This window comes from Sturnus vulgaris, chromosome 3, assembly GCF_052056855.1.
Source record: "Sturnus vulgaris isolate bStuVul1 chromosome 3, bStuVul1.hap1, whole genome shotgun sequence".
NCBI lineage: Eukaryota > Metazoa > Chordata > Aves > Passeriformes > Sturnidae > Sturnus > Sturnus vulgaris.
This window is the reverse complement of record NC_142245.1, coordinates 38,404,853-38,429,423: the sequence shown is the minus strand read 5'-3', so window position 1 is coordinate 38,429,423 and position 24,571 is coordinate 38,404,853. Positions and strand designations below refer to the sequence as shown.

At 48.2% G+C, this 24,571-nt stretch overlaps 3 protein-coding genes across 4 annotated transcripts in view; 2 read left to right on the top strand and 1 right to left on the bottom strand.

Moving 5' to 3' along the window:
* The window catches only part of XPO5 (exportin 5), a 29,615-nt gene extending 18,020 nt beyond the window's left edge, over nucleotides 1-11,595 (top strand). For both annotated transcript variants that reach the window (XM_088161405.1, XM_014876076.2), the window contains 12 exons: nucleotides 2,939-3,039; nucleotides 4,110-4,206; nucleotides 4,741-4,877; nucleotides 5,469-5,566; nucleotides 6,047-6,093; nucleotides 6,289-6,383; nucleotides 7,228-7,290; nucleotides 7,795-7,877; nucleotides 8,608-8,715; nucleotides 8,896-9,033; nucleotides 9,195-9,359; nucleotides 9,895-11,595. In XM_088161405.1, the coding sequence (XP_088017531.1) occupies nucleotides 2,939-3,039; nucleotides 4,110-4,206; nucleotides 4,741-4,877; nucleotides 5,469-5,566; nucleotides 6,047-6,093; nucleotides 6,289-6,383; nucleotides 7,228-7,290; nucleotides 7,795-7,877; nucleotides 8,608-8,715; nucleotides 8,896-9,033; nucleotides 9,195-9,359; nucleotides 9,895-10,035 (1,273 nt within the window). In that variant the 3' untranslated portion in view covers nucleotides 10,036-11,595. The remainder of the gene's footprint in view (nucleotides 1-2,938; nucleotides 3,040-4,109; nucleotides 4,207-4,740; nucleotides 4,878-5,468; nucleotides 5,567-6,046; nucleotides 6,094-6,288; nucleotides 6,384-7,227; nucleotides 7,291-7,794; nucleotides 7,878-8,607; nucleotides 8,716-8,895; nucleotides 9,034-9,194; nucleotides 9,360-9,894) is intronic.
* Nucleotides 11,596-12,832: 1,237 nt separating this feature from the next.
* On the bottom strand, nucleotides 12,833-16,118 carry POLR1C (RNA polymerase I and III subunit C). Its single transcript, XM_014876110.2, has 9 exons — nucleotides 16,015-16,118; nucleotides 15,861-15,932; nucleotides 15,662-15,769; nucleotides 14,994-15,126; nucleotides 14,773-14,892; nucleotides 14,416-14,568; nucleotides 14,095-14,244; nucleotides 13,458-13,574; nucleotides 12,833-13,149 (listed from the first exon to the last, which is right to left on the bottom strand). The coding sequence occupies exons 1-9, from the start codon at nucleotides 16,081-16,083 to the stop codon at nucleotides 13,031-13,033; spliced, it is 1,041 nt and encodes a 346-aa protein (XP_014731596.1). The 5' UTR covers nucleotides 16,084-16,118; the 3' UTR covers nucleotides 12,833-13,030.
* Nucleotides 16,119-16,139: 21 nt separating this feature from the next.
* On the top strand, nucleotides 16,140-21,418 carry YIPF3 (Yip1 domain family member 3). The gene is made up of 9 exons (XM_014876131.2): nucleotides 16,140-16,269; nucleotides 16,352-16,558; nucleotides 16,640-16,746; nucleotides 17,367-17,412; nucleotides 17,707-17,799; nucleotides 18,140-18,271; nucleotides 18,816-18,929; nucleotides 19,386-19,509; nucleotides 20,913-21,418. Exons 1-9 carry the CDS (start codon nucleotides 16,189-16,191, stop codon nucleotides 21,032-21,034), a joined length of 1,026 nt encoding a protein of 341 aa, XP_014731617.1. The 5' UTR covers nucleotides 16,140-16,188; the 3' UTR covers nucleotides 21,035-21,418.
* The last annotated feature ends 3,153 nt before the right edge of the window (nucleotides 21,419-24,571 follow it).

Genomic DNA, 24,571 nt, shown 5'->3' with positions numbered 1-24,571 from the left:
GGAGGTATGGGGATATGAGGAAGGCTGCCTGGCAGGAAAGCTGCATGTGTTTAGGATGCCTTCGGGGACATAGTTGCATTACTGCCTGGGGATGGATGCTTCTCTTAGATCTGTGCCATTAGGCAGCTCTCTGTAGAGACAAGCAACATCCAGTGTTGCCCACGTGCTCATGTGGGAAGTCCGTGCAGGCTGTGTTGGTTTCTGTGTGAGCAGCTCCACAGGCAGCAGTAGCATGGATCCTGCTGAGCAGCTTAACTGAGCACCAGTGTGCTAACCAAGCGGGGTGGGTTTCAGGCCCAGCAGGTGGATCTGCTGCTCTCTGGATAGCATGTGGCATTCTGCTGCTGTGTTAGCAGACAGAAGCAGTGAAGCTGTTAAGCCATTGAGCCTTTGCCAGGGTGGAAGTAGCTTGAAGGTAGGTCGTGGGTGAGGTCAAACAACTGGGAAGAATGAAGTAGTCCAGGTAATGGAAAAACAAGGTAGTTTTATTGTATCTCTCTACCTGTATTTGTCTCTGTGTTGGTAGCTGTATTTAATGAATTATTTTGAGGTTCCATTATTAATCATTGCTTGCAGTTTTCAGAGTAATGATTCTCCTGTCCTCTGTGGTACCTCATTTCATTTAGGTGTTTTCTAGCTTCTGGCTTAAAATGTTCACTCCCAAATTTAAACCCAAATCATGATTTTCAGCCACCGTGGTGCATTTCTGCAGTCAGTAGCTGCATGACCTGATTGATGCAGAGCCTTTACTGTGCTGGGATTTGCTCTTGTTTTGTTACAAATTAAGTGCTCAGGCTCAGCAAATGCTTTGCTTAGACAAAGGTTTTTTTGGAACTCCTGATGACGAGATGCTGACATTGCCAAAGCATTAATGCTGATGAAAGAATTCTTAGGTAGACATGGATGCTGTAGGCATTTTCATTGTAGGCAGCTCCAGCTTTGGAAAAATCCTTCCATCAGGGACTGTCCTAAAGGAGTCATCTTCTGGTTTACAAGCTGTTCTCTCTAGGCATCAGATACTCTTTCTAGCAGAGCTGTGACCATCACTGAAAATCCCCCAAGTCCTGCCATATCCTTTGTTTGTCTTCTCTAAAGCATAAATGTCTCTTGAAATTAGTTTTACTGTTTTCCTGTGTGTGGGGTGCCCAGGAGTGCTGATAAGTCTCAGCTGGAACATGCCTAGAGGCTACATTATCATACATGAGCACTATTGGATGCCTTTTTAACTCCCATTGGGAGTGGGTGGTTGGCTATTTTCTCTCCATTCCCACTGGGAACTTGCTAAAGTATTACAAGAGCTTGCCCTGTAAGTGAACATCTGCCTCCCAGCTCTCAGACTTAAGAAAATGCTTCAAGAACTCTGAAACAACTAAGTACCATGACCATGCCTTCAGGATATGACTGCCTGTCCTCCTGGAGTTAGTGCAGTGGGATTCCAGGGCTCAACTTTACAATTCCACAGTCCCTGCATTTGCTCCACTGGCCTTCTGCCCAGTGTGAGGCAAAGCCAACACTGGTATGGAGTGGGCAGGAGATATACAAGAGATTATTTTAGTGGCTAGGTTTCAGGATAGCCTCAAGCAGAAATGTACAGCTTTTTGAGTAGGTGGGGCAGCATTAACCAGTGTGGAAGCTGTACTGCTCCCTAGCCCTTCTTGGCCAAGCAGAATCAGCTTGTGCCCCTTTGAGGCCTGTTGCATGGTGTTAGATCCAGCCCAGAATGAGAGTATGAGTCATTAACTCATTTGTGTAGCTCTTTCTTACGAAGTTCACATACTTGCCTTCCTCATGTGCAGTGAGCAGGGAAGTATTTAACACTTGTAGAGAGAAACAGGATAGTTGCGGTTTTGGAGCTTTCTGCAAATGCAAGCAGACATCACTGCATCAGGGTTGCCAGAATTAAGAACGTAGACCTTAAAAAAAAACAAACCCAAAAAACAATTAATACATGAGTAAAAGCTGAGACTCTGGAGAACATCCTGAGGTCTGTCCACCCTCCCTTCCCTCAGCCATTCCCATGTACCCCCTGCTTTGGGAAACGCTGCTTGAGGGGGAGATACTGAGTTGCCCTTGATCACCTCTAGCAGCAGGTACAATGGCATTGCAGTTTTGGAGGAGGCTGCAGGATTTGTGCTGTGTGCAGCTGGCGACACCCAGAGTGGAGGTCTGAGGTCTCAAAGGAGAGAGGTAGGTGAGAGAGACACCCCTGCCGTGTCCAGCTCTGAGTGTCAGTACCCTGGCTAAGAGAGGGGACCCATTTTGGCCTGGATAGCAAGAACCAGCCACCCTTGGCTGAATTGGTGTCTCTTGCAGACAGCTGACTGTGGCCACTTCCTATGATGTGGAATTGTTCCCAGCTGGATGTGTTGTCCAGGGGGCATGTGTGACTGCCATGAGTAACATCTGGTCGGACTGATGTTCTCACTAGAGTCCCTCCAATGACACCTGCCATTCTGGGGACTGTGACCCATCCCTGAGGGGCAGTGTGTGTATTTTGGAGCTGAAACAGCCCCTCCTTCTGCAGGGGCCTTAGGTGCAGAAGATCTTTAGAGACTATAGAATCCGTGTCTTGTCAATTTTAAAAATACATTCTCTGATCCCTTTGGCCAAGCTAATAAGTTGTTCCCAGCATCATCTGGAGAATTGCTGGGAGATTTTACTGCTGGTGCTTGCAAGGGGTGGGATGAACTGAAATAAGTGGAAGGGGCAGCCAGGAGATTCAGGACATGAGATGGAGTCACTCCATGTCTCTGTTGGGTCAGCTTCCCCAATATTTTTGCAGGTGAGGAAGGGGGATCCCATGCACATGTGCATGGTCTCACCTTCCTCATCATCTGCCTCAGAAGAGCTGTCCACGAGCTGAAGGAGAGGATTCCACTGTCAAGAGTGAAAAGGGGTTGACTTACACTAGTATAAATCAAGTGCTCTTCTGTTTCAGGACTCACAACAACCTCTACATGCCAGAGATGGTGGCTAGGCTGGGGGATACGTTTGCAAAAGCCTTGGACATGCTGGAGGTGGAGAAGAATGCTATTCTAGGTAAGAGGCTTCTCTTCAGGAGGAGTGTGTGGGCAGATTCTTAAGAGATCTTTGGAGTTCTATGTAGTTACATAGTTTTCTGTCCATAACAATGGAAGTGAAATAGGGCTGGAGAACCAGTTTCTTCACAGTATTTGCAGTTCAGCTATGGTTTGAACTGGATGAAACTAAGACATTAAATAAGTTATTGGTCTCAGACACATTGGTTTCTTCTGCATGCATTGATGGGTATGTTACCAAACTGCTTATCCCATCTACGGGATGGTGGTGGTCTCTGCAACATGGCATTTCAGACTGCAGAGACTGGAGGTTGCCGTAGTTGTCTGCCTTTGAGCAGAATTAGTGCTCAGGAGCCCCAAGTGCTGGTGCAGAGACCTGTCCTGGAGGGCAAGAGCCAAGTTGTGCAGTATGGCCCTGGCATTTGTTTCTCGACAGCAGATTAGAAAAAGGCCTTCAGAACCTTCTTGAAAAAGGTTTGAGCTTGTGAACACAGAAGCCTTTCCAGCCAAGCAGAAGCGGGTGACCGTGAGGATAAGGTGTGGATCATGACTTTGGAAATGGGAGTTTAATTTCAGGTTCTGACAGACAGTGAAATATTTTGGGGAAATTGCTTTGTCTTTCTTTCTTTATGTCCTATCTATAAAATGAGGACATGCTTCCTTTACATCTTTTCTGTGACTTTAAAAACTCTGTCTGTGAGCCCCTGCACAGAAAGCAGCAGGGCCTTGATCTCTGCTCTAAACTTTTTCATATTGTAGTTCGACAGTAGCTTGTATCCTGGCAGAGAATACAAACCTGAAGGGATGAGCTATTAGAGGAGCTGCAACAACTGTCAGCTTTGCTGCTGACTAGGTTCTGATAGCTCAAGTAAGTTCTACTTTGGAAAAATAAGGCAGCTACAACAACCTCAGTGGAAACACCTCTGCTCTGGGTGCAACGAGCCTGAACCTGGCTGACCTCTGACTTGCTGCCATCAAGCTGGCTGGGGCCTGCCCAGCATGCTATGAAGGTGCACCGTGCTCTCCCATTAATGCAGCATTAATGTAACTGAAGCTTATTCCTTTCCACAGGTCTTCCTCAGCCTTTGTTGGAACTTTATGACTCTCCTGTTTACAAAACAGTCTTAGAAAGGATGCAGGGCTTCTTTTGTACCCTCTACGACAACTGGTAAGAGCACCATGTCTCTCATCACAATCCAGCACTGCATAGCTGGAGCAGTAGGATATTGTAGGGTCCTGACTTCCTTTAGAGTTCGATTTCTGATGTCAGCTGTACCCTGTAATATCCAACTACAAGCTGCAGTGGTGGCCTAGATTCAGTGGTTGGAGCCTGCCACACAGACATGGAACGGTCAGGAAAAGGTACCTCAAAATGGGGATCTGCTTTTAGCTCTTCTGCAGTTAGGTAATCAGATTGGAGTGCTTACCTGATATCCTGATCTAGTTTGTCTCTTTTGCCAGTTCTAATTATGTGTCAGAGTACATCAGTGCTTGAAAGTACCTTGTCGTGCTTAAATGCTTAATTCATTGTCCCTCTGCAGGTATCCCCGAAAAAAAAAGAGATACTATGCTAAAATTCCTCTATAGTATTTGTTTAGGAATGTGACAACTGTGTAGTCTCAAGATGATAGTACTTGTAGCCTTTGCAGATCAGAGACATACTTATCTAGCAGACTTGTAATTAACTTGTTTTTTGTTGAAGTTTTCACATCCTGGGAAATGCAGGCCCCTCCATGCAACAGGATTTCTACACTGTTGAGGGTCTTGCTACCCAGCTCCTCAGCTCTGCTTTCAACAACCTCAACAACATTCCTGATTACAGACTGCGTCCCATGCTCCGTATCCTTCCATCACTGTCTCAGGCCAGCTTGGGAGGCCCTAAAGACATAAATTTAAACCCTGTGTTGTTTTCAGCATGGCCAAGAAAAAGAAGAATGATTGAGGAGTTAAACAGGGATATACCAGTTGTGGATGAGGTGTTAGCCTAGGAGGGCATGAACACAATGAGCAGTGCATGGGGTCAGAATAAATGGAGAGGATTCATGTGGTTCTGGAGGCACTGTGAGAAGTGAGTAGTGCCTTCTAGTGCCAAGGGGGCTTGGATAATGAGGAGCATGACATGAAGATGTGCATCTCTGGGAGATGATGTGGGTTTCCCAGCCTACTTTCCAGGGCTGGACATTCAGTCTCGCATCTAGGAAATGGGTGCTAAGCATCCCTAACTTTCTCAGCTGAACTTTCAGGGGAAAGAGCTGAATAACTGATGTTCTTGCTATATAGAGATGCCACTTATTAATTCAGGGCTGTGAGAAGGTGGGCTTCCAGGTGTCTGTCCCTTGGCCTCCAGTGGAATGGGCTTGAGCACTGTGCTGCAGTCTCTCTAGAAGCTGGCCTTATGTGTTGGATCTCTTCCTTAATTAGTCTGTGCAGGTGTGTTTGTGAAGCCCTTGGTACTTTCCTGCCCCTCAGAATACTATGAAACCCTCGTCTGCCCCATGCTGGGACCACTCTTTACCTATCTGCACATGGTAAGAAAACAGCTTCTTCATTGCCTGTTCCTTGACAGCCGTGACTCCCTGTAGCAGCTGGCAGCAGTATGTGGGAATGTCTATCTCTACAAAGCCAGCAGAGACAAGGGCAGAGCCTTGGTGCTTAATGTTTTGATGATGTTTTGAGGGTGCTTTAAAGTGCATCAAACTCGGTCTGTTGCCCTGCACCCCTTGCTGTGAGTTCAAACCTGTGGACATGAACTCCTCAACCTGCAGCCCTGAGACTTTCTGGGTTTATGTTTGGGGTTTTTTTCCAATGTCCTGTCATTTTCATTCTCATTCTCATTCACATTGTCATTCTCATTCACATTCCAACACACTTGGTACCAGTTCTCCTGCCGTTCAAAACAGGTCTTGGTGTGAGAGCTGTGTTTAAAGCTCTTGTGCTTCTGCCAGCAGCTATTGCTTGGGTCTCCTTGCATTATGTCCAGATTTAATCTTTCCTTTTGTCTTGAACAGAGGTTGTCCCAGAAATGGCAGGTGATCAACCAGCGAAGCATGCTCTGGTAAGCTTCCACTCCTTCGTACAAAGAGGGAAATGGGGAATGGGATGGAGATTTGGTCTTTTACATGGCCCTTTGCCCAGGAAAGTCCTTGCCAGCGAGGGCTGGAAGACACAGTGGTGACTCATTTCCTGTATTTGGGCAGAGGGGGTACTTGAAGACATTGGCTCCTGTCAAACTAAAACCTGTTCTTCTCAGTGAGGATGATGCTGCAGATGACAACCCCGAGTCTCAGGAGATGCTTGAGGAACAGCTGGTCAGGCTGCTGACTCGAGAAGTCATGGATCTCGCCAGTAAGTGAAATCATGCTAGGTCTTCTGAGATATTTGGGAAGTTTTCCCTGGAGAGGACAATAGGAATTCCCAGTGTGCAGTGAGACTTAATTATAACTGTCAGTAGTGTATAGCATAACCATGAGAACTCAGATGTTAGACAGCCCTGCCAAAATCTTAGCTAAAACCTAGTAAGAGATAATTCAAAACCTTCAGAAGAGAGATTCTTCCTTTTGTTAGCTTTTATGGCTCCATGGTTTTGGGACTGTTCCTATAGGAATCTAGTCCTACAGGGAATTGGGTTCTCTCATTCTGTGCTTTGGAGCCCAATATGGGACATGGATTTGTGGAAAAGCCAAGTGCAGAGCAGTTTTGTTGCTGGCAATTGTGTCTAACCAGATGTAATCCTCCCCCCAAAGCAGTCTCCCTTGTGTTCCCCTTCTCCAGCATAATTTTTGTGTCAGCATGGCTTTGTTCAGAGAGGCTGGGGAAATTGATTCCACAAGGATTACAGATCTCAGTCTTCTATCTCCTTTCTTGACTCGCCTTTTTTTGCTTTAAATCAGTGTTCTTCTTGGGTTATGGGCTTTAGATGGTTTTGCATATTCCTGGTTCTCAGTCGTAGGAAGCAACTACTCTGCAGCAGGTTCCACTGTGGGAAGGTGCGGTGGGTGGGGTGTTACAGCCTTCCAGGTAGTGCAGTATTGAGCTTTTATCCTGGGCTTTCTGATTCTTCAGATTCCCTGTAAGAGCTGGGGCAGCTTGAAGCAGCTGCGAACCCATTAGAGTCTGTAGGATAATCTCTGCATGTTCTGCAGTAGGATCTTCCCTTTTCTGCTCCCCTGACCTGCAACTGTTTTTGCAGCTGTTTGCTGTGTTTCTAAGAAAGGTGTTGAACAGAACACTACTGCTGCTGTAGATGGAGATGGTAAGTAAATGCCTACCTTTGCCTTTCCTGCCCTTAGTGTACACAAATACTGTTCCTTTCCTGTTTCTTGAGGGTGAGGCTGGGCTGATGCTGGAAGTTCTGTATCAGGGGTATAAATTGGGTAAAAGCCTTCAGCTCTGTCCTGCCCAGCATGTCTGAGGGCCACAGAAAAACCCAGTCTAGCCTGGAAACTAATGTGCTGTAGGGTTCACAGGTGGCATATTGGAGTAGCTGGTTCTTAAGGTTCTGAGAAGTGGGCTGAGGAGCAGAGGGGGATTTGAACAGTTTCCCAAGAGCTGAAGGTAGCCAGTTGCATGCCCCTCCTGCCCCACATAGGGTGGGTGCTTTTTGCTTGAAAAGAGATGTTCTGGATAGCTGTACCAGGACACTGATTCTTTGTGCTGTCTCCTGGCTCCCAGCTTAGTCCTTGCAGCCTCCCTCTGTCCCCCTCCTTGTGTCCCAGTCCTTGGGAGGTCACGTTCACAATGCAGTCTTGCTCTGCAGATGATGAGGCGATGGCCACAGAGGTGACTCCCCCTGCCAATGCAGAGCTCACCGAGCTCGGCAAGTGTCTGATGAAGCAAGAGGTAAGAGCATGTGCTCTGACTGCCACCATCCTTTCTCTGTACTCTTTGTCACACTTGTCTGCTCTGAAGCCAGACACTGCTGCAGAGATCTAGGCTGCTGGAGCGTCTCCCATTTGGGAATCACCTCTTGGGAACATGCATGGCTTTTAAGAGCCTTGCAGAAGCCACAAAGCAAATAGGGGTTGGGATCCAGTTACAAACACAGCTACACAGCCTCAGCCCTTCTGGGGAAAAGGCCCTGGGCATTCAGCCCCTCACTTGCTCCCTCGCTCTCCCTGTATCTTGGGCCCCAGTCTTCATTAGGAAGAACTTTACCCAGTACCTTTTTTTCCTGTAAAATCTGCCTGAAGTGGTACAGGAGCCACAGTGCTAATACCACCCATTGTGCAGAGTACCTTTTCCCCAATATTTCTGTACTCTCTGCTGTGGATGCCTTGAAGCTCTTGTAGAAGTTTCTGCAGTGACTTGAGAGTAAGAGCTGAGGGGAGTCCTTGAGTGCTTCAGGGTCTTTCCCAGAGAGATGAAGGGAGCAGATTAACTTAACACTGGTCCCTCATGGTTATGATGGTTCACACTAGGTGAACACCTTCCATGGGAGCAAACAGTAAGATGCAGGATTCTCAGAAGCTCCTGCAGATTCTCTGGATTTCTTCTTGGCTCCCATCAGGTTTGAAAGCTGGAGGTAGGAAATAGTTCCTCTGACTGGTTTTCCTCTCTGACTCCTTTTCAGGATGTTTGCACTGCAGTGCTGATCACTGCCTACACATCCTTATCCTGGAAGGACACCCTGTCCTGCCAAAGAACCACAACACAGCTTTGCTGGCCACTGCTCAAACAGGTACCTCTGGGAGGAAGAAGAGATTAGTTCTGGTAGTGTTGGAAGTGGAAGTTCGGAATGTTGTGAGAAGCATGGCTGCTTCACCCCTGGGTACCTTCTCCCTCCGGAAGAGCAAGCTGTTATAGAAAGGTGGTTATGTACCAGTATGTTGCTTCAGTGCTGACAGTGCTTCTTCCCCAGGTGCTTCCAGGAAACCTCCTTCCCGATGCTGTGTCCTGGTTTTTCACAAGTGTGCTGAAGGGCTTACAGGTACATGGGCAGCACGATGGGTGCATGGCAGCTCTTGTCCACCTGGCTTTCCAGATCTACGAGGCCTTGGTGAGAAATTCTGTTCTTCATCCAAATGTGAGGTTGAGGAATGTGAGGGGAATGGTGAAAACTAATCCCATGCCCAGTGGGTAGGGGCAGAGGAGTTAATGGTCCCCAAGGAGGGCAAGGCTGTTCTAGAAGAGCTGTGTTAATGGTACTTCTCCATGCAGCGGCCTCGCTATGGTGAGCTGAAGGCAGTGATGGAGCAGATCCCAGACATCCAGCTGGACTCTTTGGAGCAGTTTGATTCAAAGCTTCTCAACCCAACACTACAGAAAGTGGCAGACAAGCGCCGGAAGGATCACTTCAAGCGCCTCATCTCAGGTTGCATTGGGGTAAGTGATATCCTGGAGGAAAATTTCACAGCTGTATGCTGCAAAAGTGATGGCGTGGCTGGCCTGCCTGTTTTCACCAGCCACCTCCCTTCCCAGCCAGGAGGCTGTTGCAGCATGTTCTTAGTGTTTGTTCTGCCTCTCTTCACCCTGGAGGTCCTGGAGCAGACTGAGCAGCCCCTCCAGCAATGGCCTCTCATTGAGAGACAGTGGGTACTTTGCACAGGGGTGCCCGGGGAAACAGGGTGTTAAACTGTTTGAATCTGGTGGATGGGCATTGGACTTCTAAGAGGATGGTGATGGTGGAGCCTTTGACATTGAATTAGAAGCTGGGGAGCTCATATTCTGAAGGTTACCTCAATGCCCTGGCACTTGGGAAAGGCCAGGCCTGAAATTCCTCAAAATGCAAGCACAGGGTCCAGGCTCAGGGATTGCTCAGAACCTGGGGTTTGCCTCTGATGTGCAAGCAAGCTGCCCCTGAGCTGAGTGGGGGTATGAAGACAGTAACGTCTGATGCCTGCCTGTCTGTCCTCTGCAGAAGCCCATTGGGGAGCAGTTCCGCAAGGAGGTTCATATCCGGAACCTTCCATCTCTCTTCAAAAAGGTGAAGCCATCACTGGAGACAGATGTGCTAGAAAACGAGGACGGAGAGGGCTTCAATGTACTCTTTGAACCCTAAGCCTGGGATGCTGCAACCATCTCCTCCCCTACCTTATAATTTGTCTCTCCTCATAGTAAGCACATTAGATTCTCCTTGTCACCGCCTCCACAAGCATTCATCTGAATAAAGCCCCTTACGGGTCCTGTCCCCTTCTCTTCCATACACTGGGATGGGGCCTGCGGTGGCATTTGAGCCAGTCAATATTAAGCTCTTCCCCTGACTCCTTCCCCTCCACTGGATGAGCATCTTTAGACCTCTATTTCTCTGGAAGGTGGGAGCTGAGTCCATAGACCTCATTAGGGTAAAGCTTGATCATCTTGTAGCCTCGGGTCACTCTTGCTCCACCTCTTTATCCCTTGGGGTTTAGGGTTAATGCAAAAGGCAGAGTAGTGTGCCATGTGAAAAGGGGCTACCCTAATCTTCCTCTGGGTGCTAGTAGCCAGGCTTTGTAGGGAACACATTGGACACTCCTGTCATGCTTATCAGCACTTGTCCCTAGTGGACTGGAATTCTGCTGAATCCGTTTCCCTCCAGGATGCTGAGCCTTGGGCTGAAGGCTGCGTGCCGGGAAGCCTAGCAGTGCTCCAGGATCTCCTGTGAGATCAGCCTTTCAAAGGTGCAGCTGCTCTCTAGAAAGAGGCAGACACTGTCATATATATACATATGTATGTATAGATACGATCATACAGCTTGTTCTACCCAGAGCCAAATGGAAGGCTTTTACTTTGTGCCAGCCTTTCTTGGACATCTCTCAGGGGGAGCAGGACATTTTTTTTTTCTTAATTTTTTTTTTTTTTTCATTTTACAATGCCCTGTAGACTAGAACTTGGCCAGCGCAGGGTAAATAAAATCTGGACCAATACCTGACGCACCTGCAATCCAGAAGAGATCTCGCCCTGTTGCAGTGGAGGTGACAGTAGCCCCTGTTTTTACCCAGTCTGGTACTTCTCAGAGAATTGCATGATGGGGCAGGAGGGGTGGGCTTTATACTGCAGTTTACAGGGGGGAGCCGGGTCAGAAGCTGGGTTTTAGATGTGGTGGGACTCTTATGAAGCCACTCCAGTCTGCAAAGCTGGTTCTTCTTACATGACAAATACTACACAATCTACCCTAGAGTTAGTGCAAGAGCTGGGAGGGTCTGTCCAGAGCTAGCTGGCAGTTTTGCCATCCTGGAGACAGAACAAGTAATAAATTGTGGTAGATGGAAAAGTGGTGTCTCCACATGGACAGACTGGACAAAAAGGCTGGGGTTGGGAGGTGTGGAAGTGCAGATAGGAAGAGCAGGCCTTGGGCGTCCACTCACCCTCCTGCCCCTGCTGTTCCACCAGCACCCTCCACTTTTCTTCCTAGCCTCAAACTTTTTTAACCTCTGAGCTAACATGGCTCCCAGCTCTAGCAAAGGCTGGGTGTATTTATTGTGTTGTGATATTTTTAACATTCTGTGACTTCATGCTAGACACAAGGGGTTTTTGTAAAATGGATTTAAAACCTTTTTTGTAGGAATGTTTAAATCCGAAGCTGTCTCTGAACTGGTTGTGTTACACCTGAATGTCAGTAAAGCTATTCCAGTTTCATACACACGGTGTCATGTTTCATTTTTATTCTTGTATCTGTTTCAGTAAGATCTGAGGCCTCTGATCTGGCCAGACTGCCTGCCTGGAGATTTCTCAGCATTCCTTATTCCAGCTACCAAAAAAGGGGCACCTTTGCTAGTGGTCAGTACACTGTCAGGAAGGAGATGAACCATTCCAGACTATATAGTTTAATTCAGTGAGGGGGAAATTGTATTTTTCAAGTATTTATTTGCCACTCACTGCTAGTTTATTTTAATTCTAGGTCCCAGCTTACAGCTTGAGGGATATGTGTTGTCAAAGCAACATGGGTCTGTCCCATAAGTATGTGAAGCAATAGGATAGATAGATAGATAGATAGATAGATAGATAGATAGATAGATAGATAGATAGATAGATAGATAGATAGATAGATAGATAGATAGATAGAACGTGTGATAGGCACATGCAGCATATGCCTGGTTTTGCAGCATGGCATGGGATAGATTGGGGTTGGAGCCAGGATGCCAAGTGTACCTCCTCCCTACATATGCACCCTAACAGGATGTTTACAGTCTAATTCTACCCCAAGGAAACAGAACTTTAATTTTACTTACTTGCTAAAGTCTAGCACTATAGTGTAGATTGACTTCAGCAACTGGGACACAGCAATACTCCCAGACATTTTCAACCCTTAACACTCCACCACATTGCTCAATGCCCCATCTATCCTGGCCTTGAACACTTCCAGGGATGGGGCATTCACAGCTGTGGACAGCCTGTGACAACTTACCTTCACCCTCATTTAAAAAAAATACCTAATGTTCAATATAAGTCTACCTTCTTTCAGTTCAAAACTGTTGGCCCTTAGCCTGTCACTACAGACCCTGGTAAAGTCTTTCTCCATGCTCCCTTTAGATACTGAAAGGCCAGAATAGCGTCTCCCTGGAGCTTTCTTATTCTCCAGGCTGAACAATCCCAGCTCTCTCAATTTCTTCATAGGAGAGGTGTTCCAGTCCTCTGACAGTACAGCCTTTACCATATTAACTATCCCAGAGCTGGTCTGAAACACCTGCAGAACAGCCGTGCTCTGATACCAACTCGTTAAATCTCACTGATCTGCTGTGAAGTGCTTTACTACACTACCCTGTCAGTCCTCACTCACTGCATACCATCTAAAAAAAATGCTGTTACTCATCTTTAGACCTGCTGCCACTTTCTTCTCCATGTATTATGGTTTCAAAAATTGTGAATGACACAGGAGACAGCTTTAAAAAAAAAAGCCTTTATTTTAGTGCATCTCCTTACTGCGGCTCATTACTAACAGAAAAATCCACAGAGATAGTCCCTGGATTCTTAGCAAGCCCCTATCAAGCCTCATGCCTATGGAAGAGGAATCCCCCCCCAGAAGGAGGAGCAGGAAGCCCAGAACAGCAGAGCAGGCTTTCCCAGCTACAGCCTGGTCACTCCATAGACACAGAGTCCAGCTCATTGAGGAAGCGCTGACACTTTCCCATCAGGATCTTGATGGCTTCACTCACCAGCACATCTGGAGGCAAGATACCCGTCGACTCCACTGAAACTGCACAGAGACACAAACTCAAGTCAGCACAGCCATGAGGCAGCCTCAGTCTTCATGCACCTGGCTCCATGCTTCTGTCCCTCACCTTCCCTTACACCTCACTGCAACAAACCAGATCTTCACAGATAGAGAAGGAGCTACCCTTGCCAGCAGGAAGCACCAACGGATTCAATCCCAAAGCAAGCAGCTACCCACTGCATTCTGAATATACGGATGCTGAGAGTGGAGAGGCACAGAGCCACACACGCTGGCCAGTCACTGCTTGTTCACACAAACCATGCCAGGACTCTGGAAAACCAGGCACTTACAGATGTAATGGTTCCGTACTCTCGCCAGGCGCACAAGGTTTTTCAGGCCCTCATGTCGGAAAACTTCTCTGCTGAATGTGTCCAGCCGTGCATTGGCTACTCTTGCCACCTTTTTTCCTAAAGGGAAGATGAAACGCGATGGGCAAATTGCAGTAGGTGGGTGCCTTATGGTCACAGCACATGCTTACCTCAAACAGGCACTCCCCCCCTCACCAAAGGCAGGGAAGACACCAATATCAAGAATTACTGTATACTGAACATGAAACTCCAACCTGCTAGAAGAACCCAAACACGAAGCCTACATGCACCCCTCGAAGGACACGAGAAGTCTCCACACTCAGCTGCTGGAAAGAGCAAGCTCACTACCCAGTGTCACAACTGAACAGCACTGGAAGCTGCAGTCAGCAGCTGCAGAGCTCTGTGGACAGGTTGCATTTCAGAAACATCCCTGTTCATCACCCAACACATCTGCACGTTGCAGCCACTCATCCATAGAACCAGGCTCAGAAGAGCATGAACCACTGATCAACAAGGCAACATCACAGTGGTTTTGTCTCTGCAAAGTTTGGCTCCAACCTCCAATCAGTCTCTACTAAAGCTTGCAAGGAACAAGGCACATAGGGCAGGAAAAACGTACCGTTGACATTCTGGATCTCAATGACCCCAGGGGAAAAGCACTTCTGCAAGGTCTCAGCTGCCTCATCCTCAATAGGCTGCAGGAGAGTGATGTCAGGAAGCAGTCGATAACTGGCTGTGGCCACAGGAGAAAACTTGGCATGATCCTTACCTGTATAAAGAGTTAAGAGTCAAGGGTTAGAGCAGGCCTCAGGGAACAAGGATGCTGGGGCCTAAAGTTCCAGGGGGATAGCCAGTTTTCCACCCTTCCCCATCACATCACAGTGCCCTAGTCCAAACACTCGACATTCCTTGTCCCACTGCCCCAGGAGCCATGACCTACCTATACCCTTGACACAGTGCATAAGGACATCTATTTCCTGTCCGGGTCGCAACAGTGCAATGAGGATGTCATCGTGAACAGGTCGGAAGTCAGCATCTGGAAAAAGGTCTGTCTGATTCCCCAAGGGCACCCACGTCATGTGTTTACTGTACACTGCAAAGAGAAGCCACAAGCATCAGCCACCTGCTGCCTCAAAGCACGTCACTCACCTGTACAGGACTGGAGATAGCAAAAAGTAAGTTTAGCAGAATGGAATCAACTCTCCCTGTGAACACATAGGGCTGAGAAAACAGCCCAAGTCCTGTCTTCCAAGACCAAAAAGAAAAAAACAGCACCTACTTTTAGGAGAGATCTCACCTTTATGATTAAAATACAGTTCATCAGGATCAGATGATTCCTTGGCAGCCTGAGGGTTTCGTTTGCATTTGATTTTCAGCTGAAACTGCAGAGTATCAATTTCGGTGCCTTCCTGATCTCCTGGGAAGTATATGTAATCACACTTCTGCTCAGTTTACACAACCCCGATTTCCTACTTTGAGAGAAACATTCAATATTTCTATTCTATCCAAAACTCTCACCTTGATTTCTGTACTCAAAGAGCCGAGGGTCAGCTCGGATGGGGATGAGGCCTAACCGATGAGCCAGAATTTCATCCTGCACAATGGATGTGTTGTTGTACACAAAGACCTTCTCTACAGCCATCGTTGGCACCTCAGGGAAACAAGAGATCAAGTCAGCCTAAGACAATAGTTGAACTACGTGCCAAGAGATTATCCAGCTCAAGTGTCCCTCCTCTCCCACAAATAACTGCCATGCAGGCTATTTTGAGTGGTATTTCTGCCAAATCAGGCTATGCCATATACTTTTATACCCCACCTACTCCCATCCCCATTTCTTAATAAATCACAAGAACTGAAGGGCAGGAGAAAGGGCTTTGGGACATCCTTAACCATTTAGCACTTGGCAGCATTATGCGGCTTCTGTTGCGTTGGCAGCACAGCTCTGTCGAAAAGGCTGACCCGCACACGCTACCAACAGCACTCCTAGGACAGGCAGGCGGTATCGCCCATGCTGCTAAAGCCCTAATTCTCTCTGGGCTCCTGGCACACGTGTGGAATGAGCATGTGCTTCTCGTCCAGCACCCGCAGGTGTCCGCAAGCGCTGACACAAGGCTGGACGTTCTGCGCGCCCTGTCAAGCAAGTCTTAGGCCGGCAGCCCAGGCGAGCACCCCCGGAGCGGCGGTACCTCGGCGAGCAGGATGCGGCGGAAGGCGTTGGCGATGGCGGCGTCGATGCCCACCATGTCGAACTCCAGGGTGTCTTCTTCCTCACGGATCACATCCACGCGGAACGCCTGCGGGAGCCGCGCACCGCGGGTCACACCGGCCGCACGGCAGAGCCCGCACACCCACAGACAGCCCCGGCCGCCGGCGCCGCTCACCCACCTCCTCGAAGCGCCGCTGGTCCCAGGCGTCCTCGTATCCGGGGTAGTTCCCGGGGAAGTCGGTGGTATGGACCTGCGAGGAGAGGGCACACGCGGGGCCGTGAGGGGCTGCGGACGCCGGCCGCCCCCCGCCCCGCCCCGCCGGGCTGGCTCACGTTGCGGACGCCGAACTCGCCCAGCACCACGCGGTCCCGCATCTCGTCCGTGCCCCGCCGGGCCGCCATGGGAGCGATGGGCGGCGCTCCCGGGCCCCAGGGGCTGCTCCACGGCCGCCGTCACATCCGGCTCCCGCCCATCCGGGCCAGCGCGGCGGCGCCGGGACGGGAGCTATGGCCGCGCCGGGGGCGGCGGGCGGTGGCAGGAGCGGTGCCCCCGCTGCCGAATGGGGCGGCTTCGAGGACAACATGCAGGTGGGACCGGGCCGGGGGCGGCGGGGCCAGGCCGGGCCGGGCCGGGCCGAGCGGGCGCTGACACCGTGTCTGCCCCGCGCAGAGTGGCGGCTCCGCCGTCATCGACATGGAGAACATGGACGACACGTCGGGCTCCAGCTTCGAGGACATGGGGGAGATGCACCAGCGCATGAAGGAGGAGGAGGAGGAGGAGGCGGAGGGCGAGGCGGGCACCGGCGAGGAGGAGGACGGAGAGTTCCTGGGCATGAAGGGGCTGCGGGGGCAGCTGGGCCGGCAGGTCGCTGACCAGGTGAGCGCTGTGCCCGGCCGCCACCGGCCCTATGGTCTCTGTCTGCCCGCTCGGCCGCTGCCCGATCCCTTCTCTCTGCAGATGTGGCAAGTGGGGAAGAGACAAGCCTCCAGGGCCTTCAGCCTCTACGCCAACATCGACATCCTCCGGCCCTACTTCGATGTGGAGCCCGTCCAAGTGCGAGCCAGGTGGGCAGCCCCGGTGCGGGGAGGCAGCGGCTCCGTGCCTGCAGGAGTCTGGCTGTCAGCTCCGAGCCAGCATGCAGGAGTGCAGGAGTGGGCTGCCAGCCCTGCAGGAAGACTCACGTATGGGCAAACACACTTTGCATTGTCCCGCTCGCGTTAGTGAGGTCCCATGGTTGGGCTGAAGGCCCTGTCACCTGGCATTGCTGCTCAGGGCAGGAGAACGGGCTCTTTTAATACTTGACTGCCTTATGTGGCTTTTGTTGGGTTTGCAACACAGTTGTGTCCAACAAGGCAAAGTTTTGTGAGCCTTTATGAAGAGAGTTACCTTTCCTTCCTGCTGTTCTGTCAATGATCTCTCCTCAATGATCTTCCTGAGTGGACCCCTAAATATTTTCAATGATTCTGCCTCCCCTCAGTAAAGTTAATCTCCCGACAGTAAGGTTTTCTGTCTTTAGTGACCTTGACTGATCCTTTAGAAGGAATCCTCTCTCCCTCAAGGCCTGTCAACATAACAGCAAATACTGGTAATGGGTATATGGGATCTTTTACCTGTGAAGCATTTTGTTAACTGTCCTGTTGTTCTTCCTGCTCCTGTTGTCATTCCCTTATTTTCTATGATGCAGACTGCTGGAGTCCATGATTCCTGTGAAGATGATTAATTTCCCACAGGTGAGTTCCCTTTTGCTGAATCAGACTCCATGGGCAAGTGACTGTTGCACAGACACTTTGTAAAACTGTAATAATCCATGTTATTAAGGACTGAGCTTGTTAGGTGTTCTTCTCTCTGAAAATGTTGGTGACTCCTTTCCATGGTTATTTCAAACCTCAGTGTGCTGTCACCTAACCTCAGGCAATAACCTAGGTGATAAACTCCATCCAGTTTACTTCTTACATTGCCTGTGGTGGAGACCCTGATATTCAGGGGCTCTAACCAAACTTTCCCTTACCTGTCTCCTCCTGTAGAAGATTGCAGGCGAGCTGTACGGACCCCTCATGCTGGTTTTCACATTGGTGGCCATTCTTCTGCATGGAATGAAGACCTCGGACACCATCATTGTACGTCGAGTTTCAGTGATAAGCAATGGTTTGACTGGGCTCTGGGTTGCTGTAGTGACACTAGAAAAGGAGAGGAAACCTCTTCTATAACTGAATAAGCATCTTGCTGAAAAGCAAATTGATTTGAGGATGTTGGTTTGGGAGTGGGAGGAAGGATATACCAGAAAGTCTTGACACTCTGGACACTGGGAGTGCTTGGGGTGTAGGTCCTGTGGTGCCCTGAATGCTGCTGGCCAGCCGTTTGATAATACCTGCAAAGGGTCTGGGACTCTCAGGGGTTAATTTCGGTGCTGCCAGGTCACTCCTTTGAGTTCTCCTTATCCTAACACTGTCTCCACAGAGGGAAGGCACGCTGATGGGCACAGCCATTGGCACCTGCTTCGGTTACTGGCTGGGCGTCTCATCTTTCATGTATTTCCTGGCATATCTGTGCAATGCCCAAATCACAATGGTGCAGATGCTGTCACTGTTGGTATGTACTCATGGAGCTGCCCTATGATGCACATTGGCTGTATGGTGTTCGAGAACAAGCTTTTCCCAAAGGGAAAAGGAAAGCTTTTCCCAAAGAACAGGAAAAATCTTTGTAAATTGCTGGTCCCAGGAAGCTGCACTGGGACAGCCTGGAATTTCAGGATGTTCTTCTGACCTGCCCCATTCCAGGCACAGTAGTAGTACAAAGAGGCACTTCCTTCATGCATGTCTCCTGCTTTGCACTTTCTGATTTGAGAACTTGGTGGTAAAAAGCCAGGAGACTCCAATTTCTCTGGGATTAGAGGATCTTTCCTCTGTTTCCCATGTTGTCGCAATCTCTGACATGCCTGTGAATCCTTCAGACCAATGATCTGTGTGTGAGTTGCTGTTAAAGTTGTCGTTCTGGTTGACTGTTTGGCAATGAATGAGTGGTTTGTGAGGCTTTGCCATGGTGAAGTGTTGCAGGAATAGGCTGTTCCTGCTCTTGATCAATGGCCCTTTGTGTGGGACTGGTGCTTATAACATGGACATTTTTGTTTTGTCAGGGCTACGGTCTTTTTGGACACTGCATCACTCTCTTTGTCACCTATAACATCCACTTCCACTCCCTCTTCTATATCTTCTGGTTGGTTGTTGGTGGACTCTCTACACTACGAATGGTAAGGGATAGGCAGCCTGGAGTCCTTTTCCTGAGGAAAAAAAAGGGAGGGAAGTGTTATTTGCTTTCTGTTCCTTTACCTGGTGGTTCATTTCACAGCCAGTCGAACTGCTGTGGAGAAGATTATGCTCCTGTATAATTTGGCCACTGGTGTATGGAGGTGCTGCTCGGGTTAATAGCCTCACCTATGCAAACAGCTGCAGGAGGTTCATTTACTCCCTTACAGCCCTTGCTGCTGTGGAGAGCCATGCCTGAGCATCCTGCACTCTTGGCAAGACTGGACAAAGTTCACCTACACAGAAAGGTGTCAAATTACTCTAAATTTGTTGGTGAAAAGACTCAGTGCAGCGTTTCTGCAGATTGTCACCGCTTGACCTGTTCTTCCATGCGTTCCTGACTGCAGTGCCAGAGGCGCAGGTAGCAGCTGCCTTGTCTCTGATCACCTCCTCTTTCCCAGGTTGCTGTGTTGGTGTCACGCACCGTGGGACATACCCAGCGGCTCATCCTGTGTGGGACTCTTGCTGCTCTGCATATGCTTTTCCTCCTCTATCTGCACTTTGCTTATCACAAGGTGGTAGAAGGTAAGCAAGGGAGACACAAAGACATCCTGTTAGATCTGGGAGAATAAAAGTTTGTTTTTTCTCTCTCTGAGAGAAAGGATGGACAGTTTGAAGCTGTCTTTTCGGCATCTGTGACGGTTTCCAGCTCTAAAATGACTGCCACTAGATTTTTTAGAAGAAGCTGTTCAAGTAGGGCAGCACGTAAATATTGGGGTAGTTACTGTGCACTGAGTTTTAGCACTTAAGACTCAATTTGTGAGGCAGGACCCTTACTATTTCCCCACAAGTGAAGTGTAACAGCACTGACTGTTCTTGCATGCAGATGTCCAGCCTCTTCCTGAATACTGTTGAAGTCAGGTTGGCTTTCTCTGATCAGGAAATGTGTCATAAGTGTTTTTCCTTCTTTATTTAACATTTGTTTTTTATCTTGTCTTGTATAGCACAGATAGCAGAAGCTGTATCTTCCCCAGCTAGTACTGTTAACCAGGCCATGCATGTTCAGGTTCTCCTTCCATGTCTCTTCTTGTTTTCTCCTAACAAAGTTTCACCCTCCTTAAAAGAAACAAAACCAAAACTCTTCTCCCACCCCATTTCTAGAGAGTTTCCAGGTCCCTAAATATGCAATTCTGCAAGTCTCTTCTATGAGTTTAGGCAGTCAGACCCGTTTGTGATACTTCTGATAAATCTGTATAATTAGGGGTTATACATAGCATTAGAAGTTCTTTTAGATACAAATCTTGTTTCTCCTGAATCTGCTCTTATGGCAAAGGTTCTGATCTGCAGCTTTTTGGCAGATGAAATAGAATAAAATATACTCCAAGTATACTCCAAGCAATTTTCCTCAAGGCACTCCAAAACTGATAATCAGTCTTAAGAGGGTAATTGACGGAGACTTGAGGACATTTGCATTGGTCTGTGTATTTCCTGCCAAGCTTGATCTGTTTGCGTTGCCGTGACAAAAATTCCACATTGCACACAGCTGCAGCTCCTAATGTGAGTCTGCAAGCGCATCTCAGGATGAAAGATCTAAGAGTGAGATCTGTGCTGGGATGAAGTAGGAAAAGGATTTTATCAATTTCTCTCAGCAGAGAAACATCTCTGGCAGTACCTGCATTCAAGTCAAATGGCAGGGGACTGTATCTGACACCCTCAAAGCAAAAGGATCTGGGTTCCTCTTGGGAACATGCAATTTTCATGTCCCGAGCAAAAGCTCTGATGTGTACCCTGTGATCTCTGGATGGAAGTGTTTACTCCTGTTCAGTCTTTGGGGCTAGTTGTCTCCTCCCACTGCCTGCAAGTGCTTCACCTGTTCTGGGCCCTGCCACCCTCAACCACTACCTGGACAGAGAGAAAAGCAAGAAGAAATGTGCCACCTGCTATCATCTGAACTATCTCTTGCCTCTCCCCTTTTTTCTGTTCTGCAGGTATCCTGGACACATTGGAAGGACCCAACATGCCACCCTTTCAGAGAGTTGCCCGAGACATTCCAGTTGTTTCCAATGCTGTATTGAACACAACAGCCAAAACCATTGCATTGACCCTGTAGTTTTACAGACTTGGACTTGCTTCCTTCACTACTTTTGGGGCTGAATAGGGCCACAGTAACCTGCTGCCTCTTAGGAACAGGACAGAACAGCAAGAAGACAGCTTGGTTTTGTTTTCCTGGACCTGTCTTCTGCATTACAGTTTTGGACCGCTGAGTGGACTCAGTGGAGGTGAGTCGCACCTCAGTGACTCAGAAGAGCTACACTCTTCCCCATCCAGGTCTGGGCTGTCTTGAGTAGAGTGGTTCTGTTGCCTGCATGTTTAGCTGGGATTTCCCAGCAGAGTTTGTTCCTTAGCCCTCTTTCCGCTTGCTGATGTAACTCCAGAAGTATCTGCCCTGTTCCTGTCCTGAGGAGGGAAGAATTAAATTTGATGTTGGTGCTGAGTGATGTCTTATGCTTGAGCCTGCTTGTCTAATGGGAGTGTGGTACTTGGGTCTCTGTGCCTTCATCTGTCCTGTTCTAGACTGAAAGCAGGATTCTTTGCAATTTTCTGCTGTCCTTCTTCAGATGTTCTGTGACACATGTCTTGTTTTGGGCACCTTTTTCAAAGGCATAGTAGTTCAAAAGGCACAGGAACTTCACTTTCTCTGGAGATTTTCAGGAACAGCACAGTGTTTAACCACATGCTCTTTCTTGTCATGTTCATATTGATCCCTCTCTTGGTCCAAGCTGCTATCTCACCTTACCATCCCTTCTGCTCTCTATGTCAGAAATGTATCTGTCTCCATGCTTTCACTGTCATTTCCTGCTACCCTTCTGCCTGTGTTGCTCTGTGGGACATGCAGGGCAGCATGTTTGCGCATGGTCTTCAGTGGATGTTTCTATTAGGAGGCCAGGTCAGCCCACCCTTGTGGTGCTTGTGCCCTCATGTCTCCTAGCCATGGGACATGTCACCTCTGGGCAGGAGTGGCATTCTGTTCCCCAGACACCCATTCTGCTGTGTACTGCCTGGCTTTTCAAGCTGAGTCTAAGGTTTTTATTGAAAGGACTCCTGGGGCCTTGAGGGCCTCTGGCAAGCTTTTCTCTGGTCTTTCCATTTAACAAAGGGAGAAATAGCAGAGTGTGTAATGGAAATAGAGTTGGCATATTAATCGCCAATGTATTGATGCAGGAAAACTCCAGTAAGGATGGGTAAGCAGAGCATCCCAGTCTAGGCTTACCTGCACTGCAGTAAATCACAGCTGAGTAGTTCAGCCTTCCCTCACTGTTCGACCTTCTACTAGTCTGCAAGTAGACGCTGTTAGCTGGTAACTGGCTTTCATCTTTTCTCTCCCTGTAGTTCTGGATGTCTGGGGGAGAAGAGCCACCCCTCAGAGAAGCTCCTTTTTAAACTCAGGCAGAAAAAACCCAGGATATTACCCTTCTTTGGTGTGCCCATAAGTGCACAAGGCAGTGTGTCAGAACTGCACTTTGTTTATGTTAAATGGGAGAGGATGCAGCTGTAGTGGCATTCAGACTAGTGCCAAGGTGCAATGAAAGAGAAGAAGATTGTGCCAGCTACTGTAATCAGATTGGTCATCTGCTTCAGTTGAAAAAAAGGTCACTGGACAGGACTTGATTATTTTCAGTCACAGACCTACTTTCCACTATTTGCTTATTCCCACATTCATAATTCGTTCCCCTTTCAAGAGCAAAAGGCTTCTCTGCTAAGAATCTCATGTGTAACAGACAGGTTCCCTCACTCTTTTCTCCCCTCCTTACCCCCTTCCTTGGGAAACATTTTGGCTGAAGAACAGGACTTGGAGCAAGCTACTTGGAGGAATTGTTAATTATTTTAGCTAGTAGTCTCCATGGGGTTTTTTTGGACCAATTGAACCACTTTAAGCTCCTAGAATTTCTATTACTTTAAAACTTGACAAAATGGAAGTGTTAATTTGTAATGCTGCTTCTGGTATTTCCCCCTTTATATCTCCATGGGAGGTTTGTTTCTAATTTCAAGTTCTTGCCCTGGAAGCCTAGAATGGATCTGTTTCTCTTGGTGCAAACTCTGGAACTACTGGCAGGGGGGAAGGAAAAAAGAAAGAGACAACTGTCACTGGAGTAAGATCAGCTGAGAAGAAAAAAATCATTCTGCACCAAATTTGTACCATTGCTGATCTACAGCTGTGCTCCCTCCTTCACTGAGCCACTCAGCTGAACCAGAGGGGTGCCCTATGTTTTCACTCAAAGCACAGAGATGAGCAGTGAGCAAACTCCTCATACTTCCCCCGAGCAGCTTCTGTGTTGTGTCAGCTGGGGACATGATCAGGGTGACAACCAACCACCCTCTTGGAACCTGTGGGGCTTGCTCTGCTCCAGTTCTTCAGCCCTGATTAATTCTCTATGCAGCAGCAGCTGGAAGCTGAACTGTTCTTTACTGCCAGAAATTCAGTACTCGGCTGAGAGCTTCAGCATTGCCTTTCACTGACAGAAAAGGACACGTTTTTTCAGGGAAATGCATGCATGCTGCAGTTCCAGGGAGCATGCTGAGCACGCAGGCTTAATGAAGTCCTTGTGGGAGGGCATCTCAATGCTTACTCAAGTCCTCTTGTTATCAGCACAAACCTTACAACCCTATCATGCAACACTATCTCTGCCTTTGTTTTTCTTGCCACAGCTCTTGCAGCAAATCTCAAATAATTTTCTCCCTTGCAGCAAATCTGAAATAACCCACTCATCATTTCCCCCTTTTGAGTAAAGACATCTCTGTGTAAGCCCCTCTTTATTAAATATGGAACAAAGATATAAAGCTGTTAGATTAGAAAGAGAAAGCTGTATATTAAAGCTGAAAATTAATATTAAAGCATCTATGACCTCCTCCTCTCCTATGCAGTACTTGAGAGTCCAACTCTTACAGTCTATCCTTGTTGCACTAATGGTCACCTGTGATTTTGGGTTACATGTAGGCTGTTCCTTCTCCCATTTGTTTCCTATGTCTACTCTCACTGTAGTTACTGTTCATGCACTGTTTTTCTCCATTTATGTGTTGACTCAATTACATCACTTTTTCTGCCCCAGTAGGTAAACAATAAATGACCTTCCTCATACCTATTGGGTAACTGCACATGACAGGGAAGAAATACCTAGTTCTACACAAAATAGCATTGCCAAAGTCCCCTCTGCATGGCCCTGCATTACGTTTGGTGAGCCAAAGCTTTGGACCCTTAGCTCCTGTGTCACTTTTTTCAATGTATTGAGCATAACTAACAGGCAGTGAAAAGGCACTAGGGCGTCTTCATCAGTGTTTCCGGACTGCTGCTGTCAATGGAAATGGGACATGTCCCAAGGGCTCTCCTCCAAGCACCTCGCTAATAATAGCCTGTTAAAAAAGCATAGGTTGGGTAGTGCCTGGAGGTAGTTGAGAGATGAGTCTGAGTGCAGCCTTCTAGCTGACCTGCATGCAGTAGCAGCAGCTGGGATTTTCTTGGCCACCCCCTGCTTATAACTGTGAAATCCAGTCTTTTGTCCTTCACCATCCTGCAATAGGTAGGGTCCCATTCTCACCTGGGTCTTTTAATGTGACCTTAGAGATTAGCTGCTCCTTTTCTGAAAGCCAC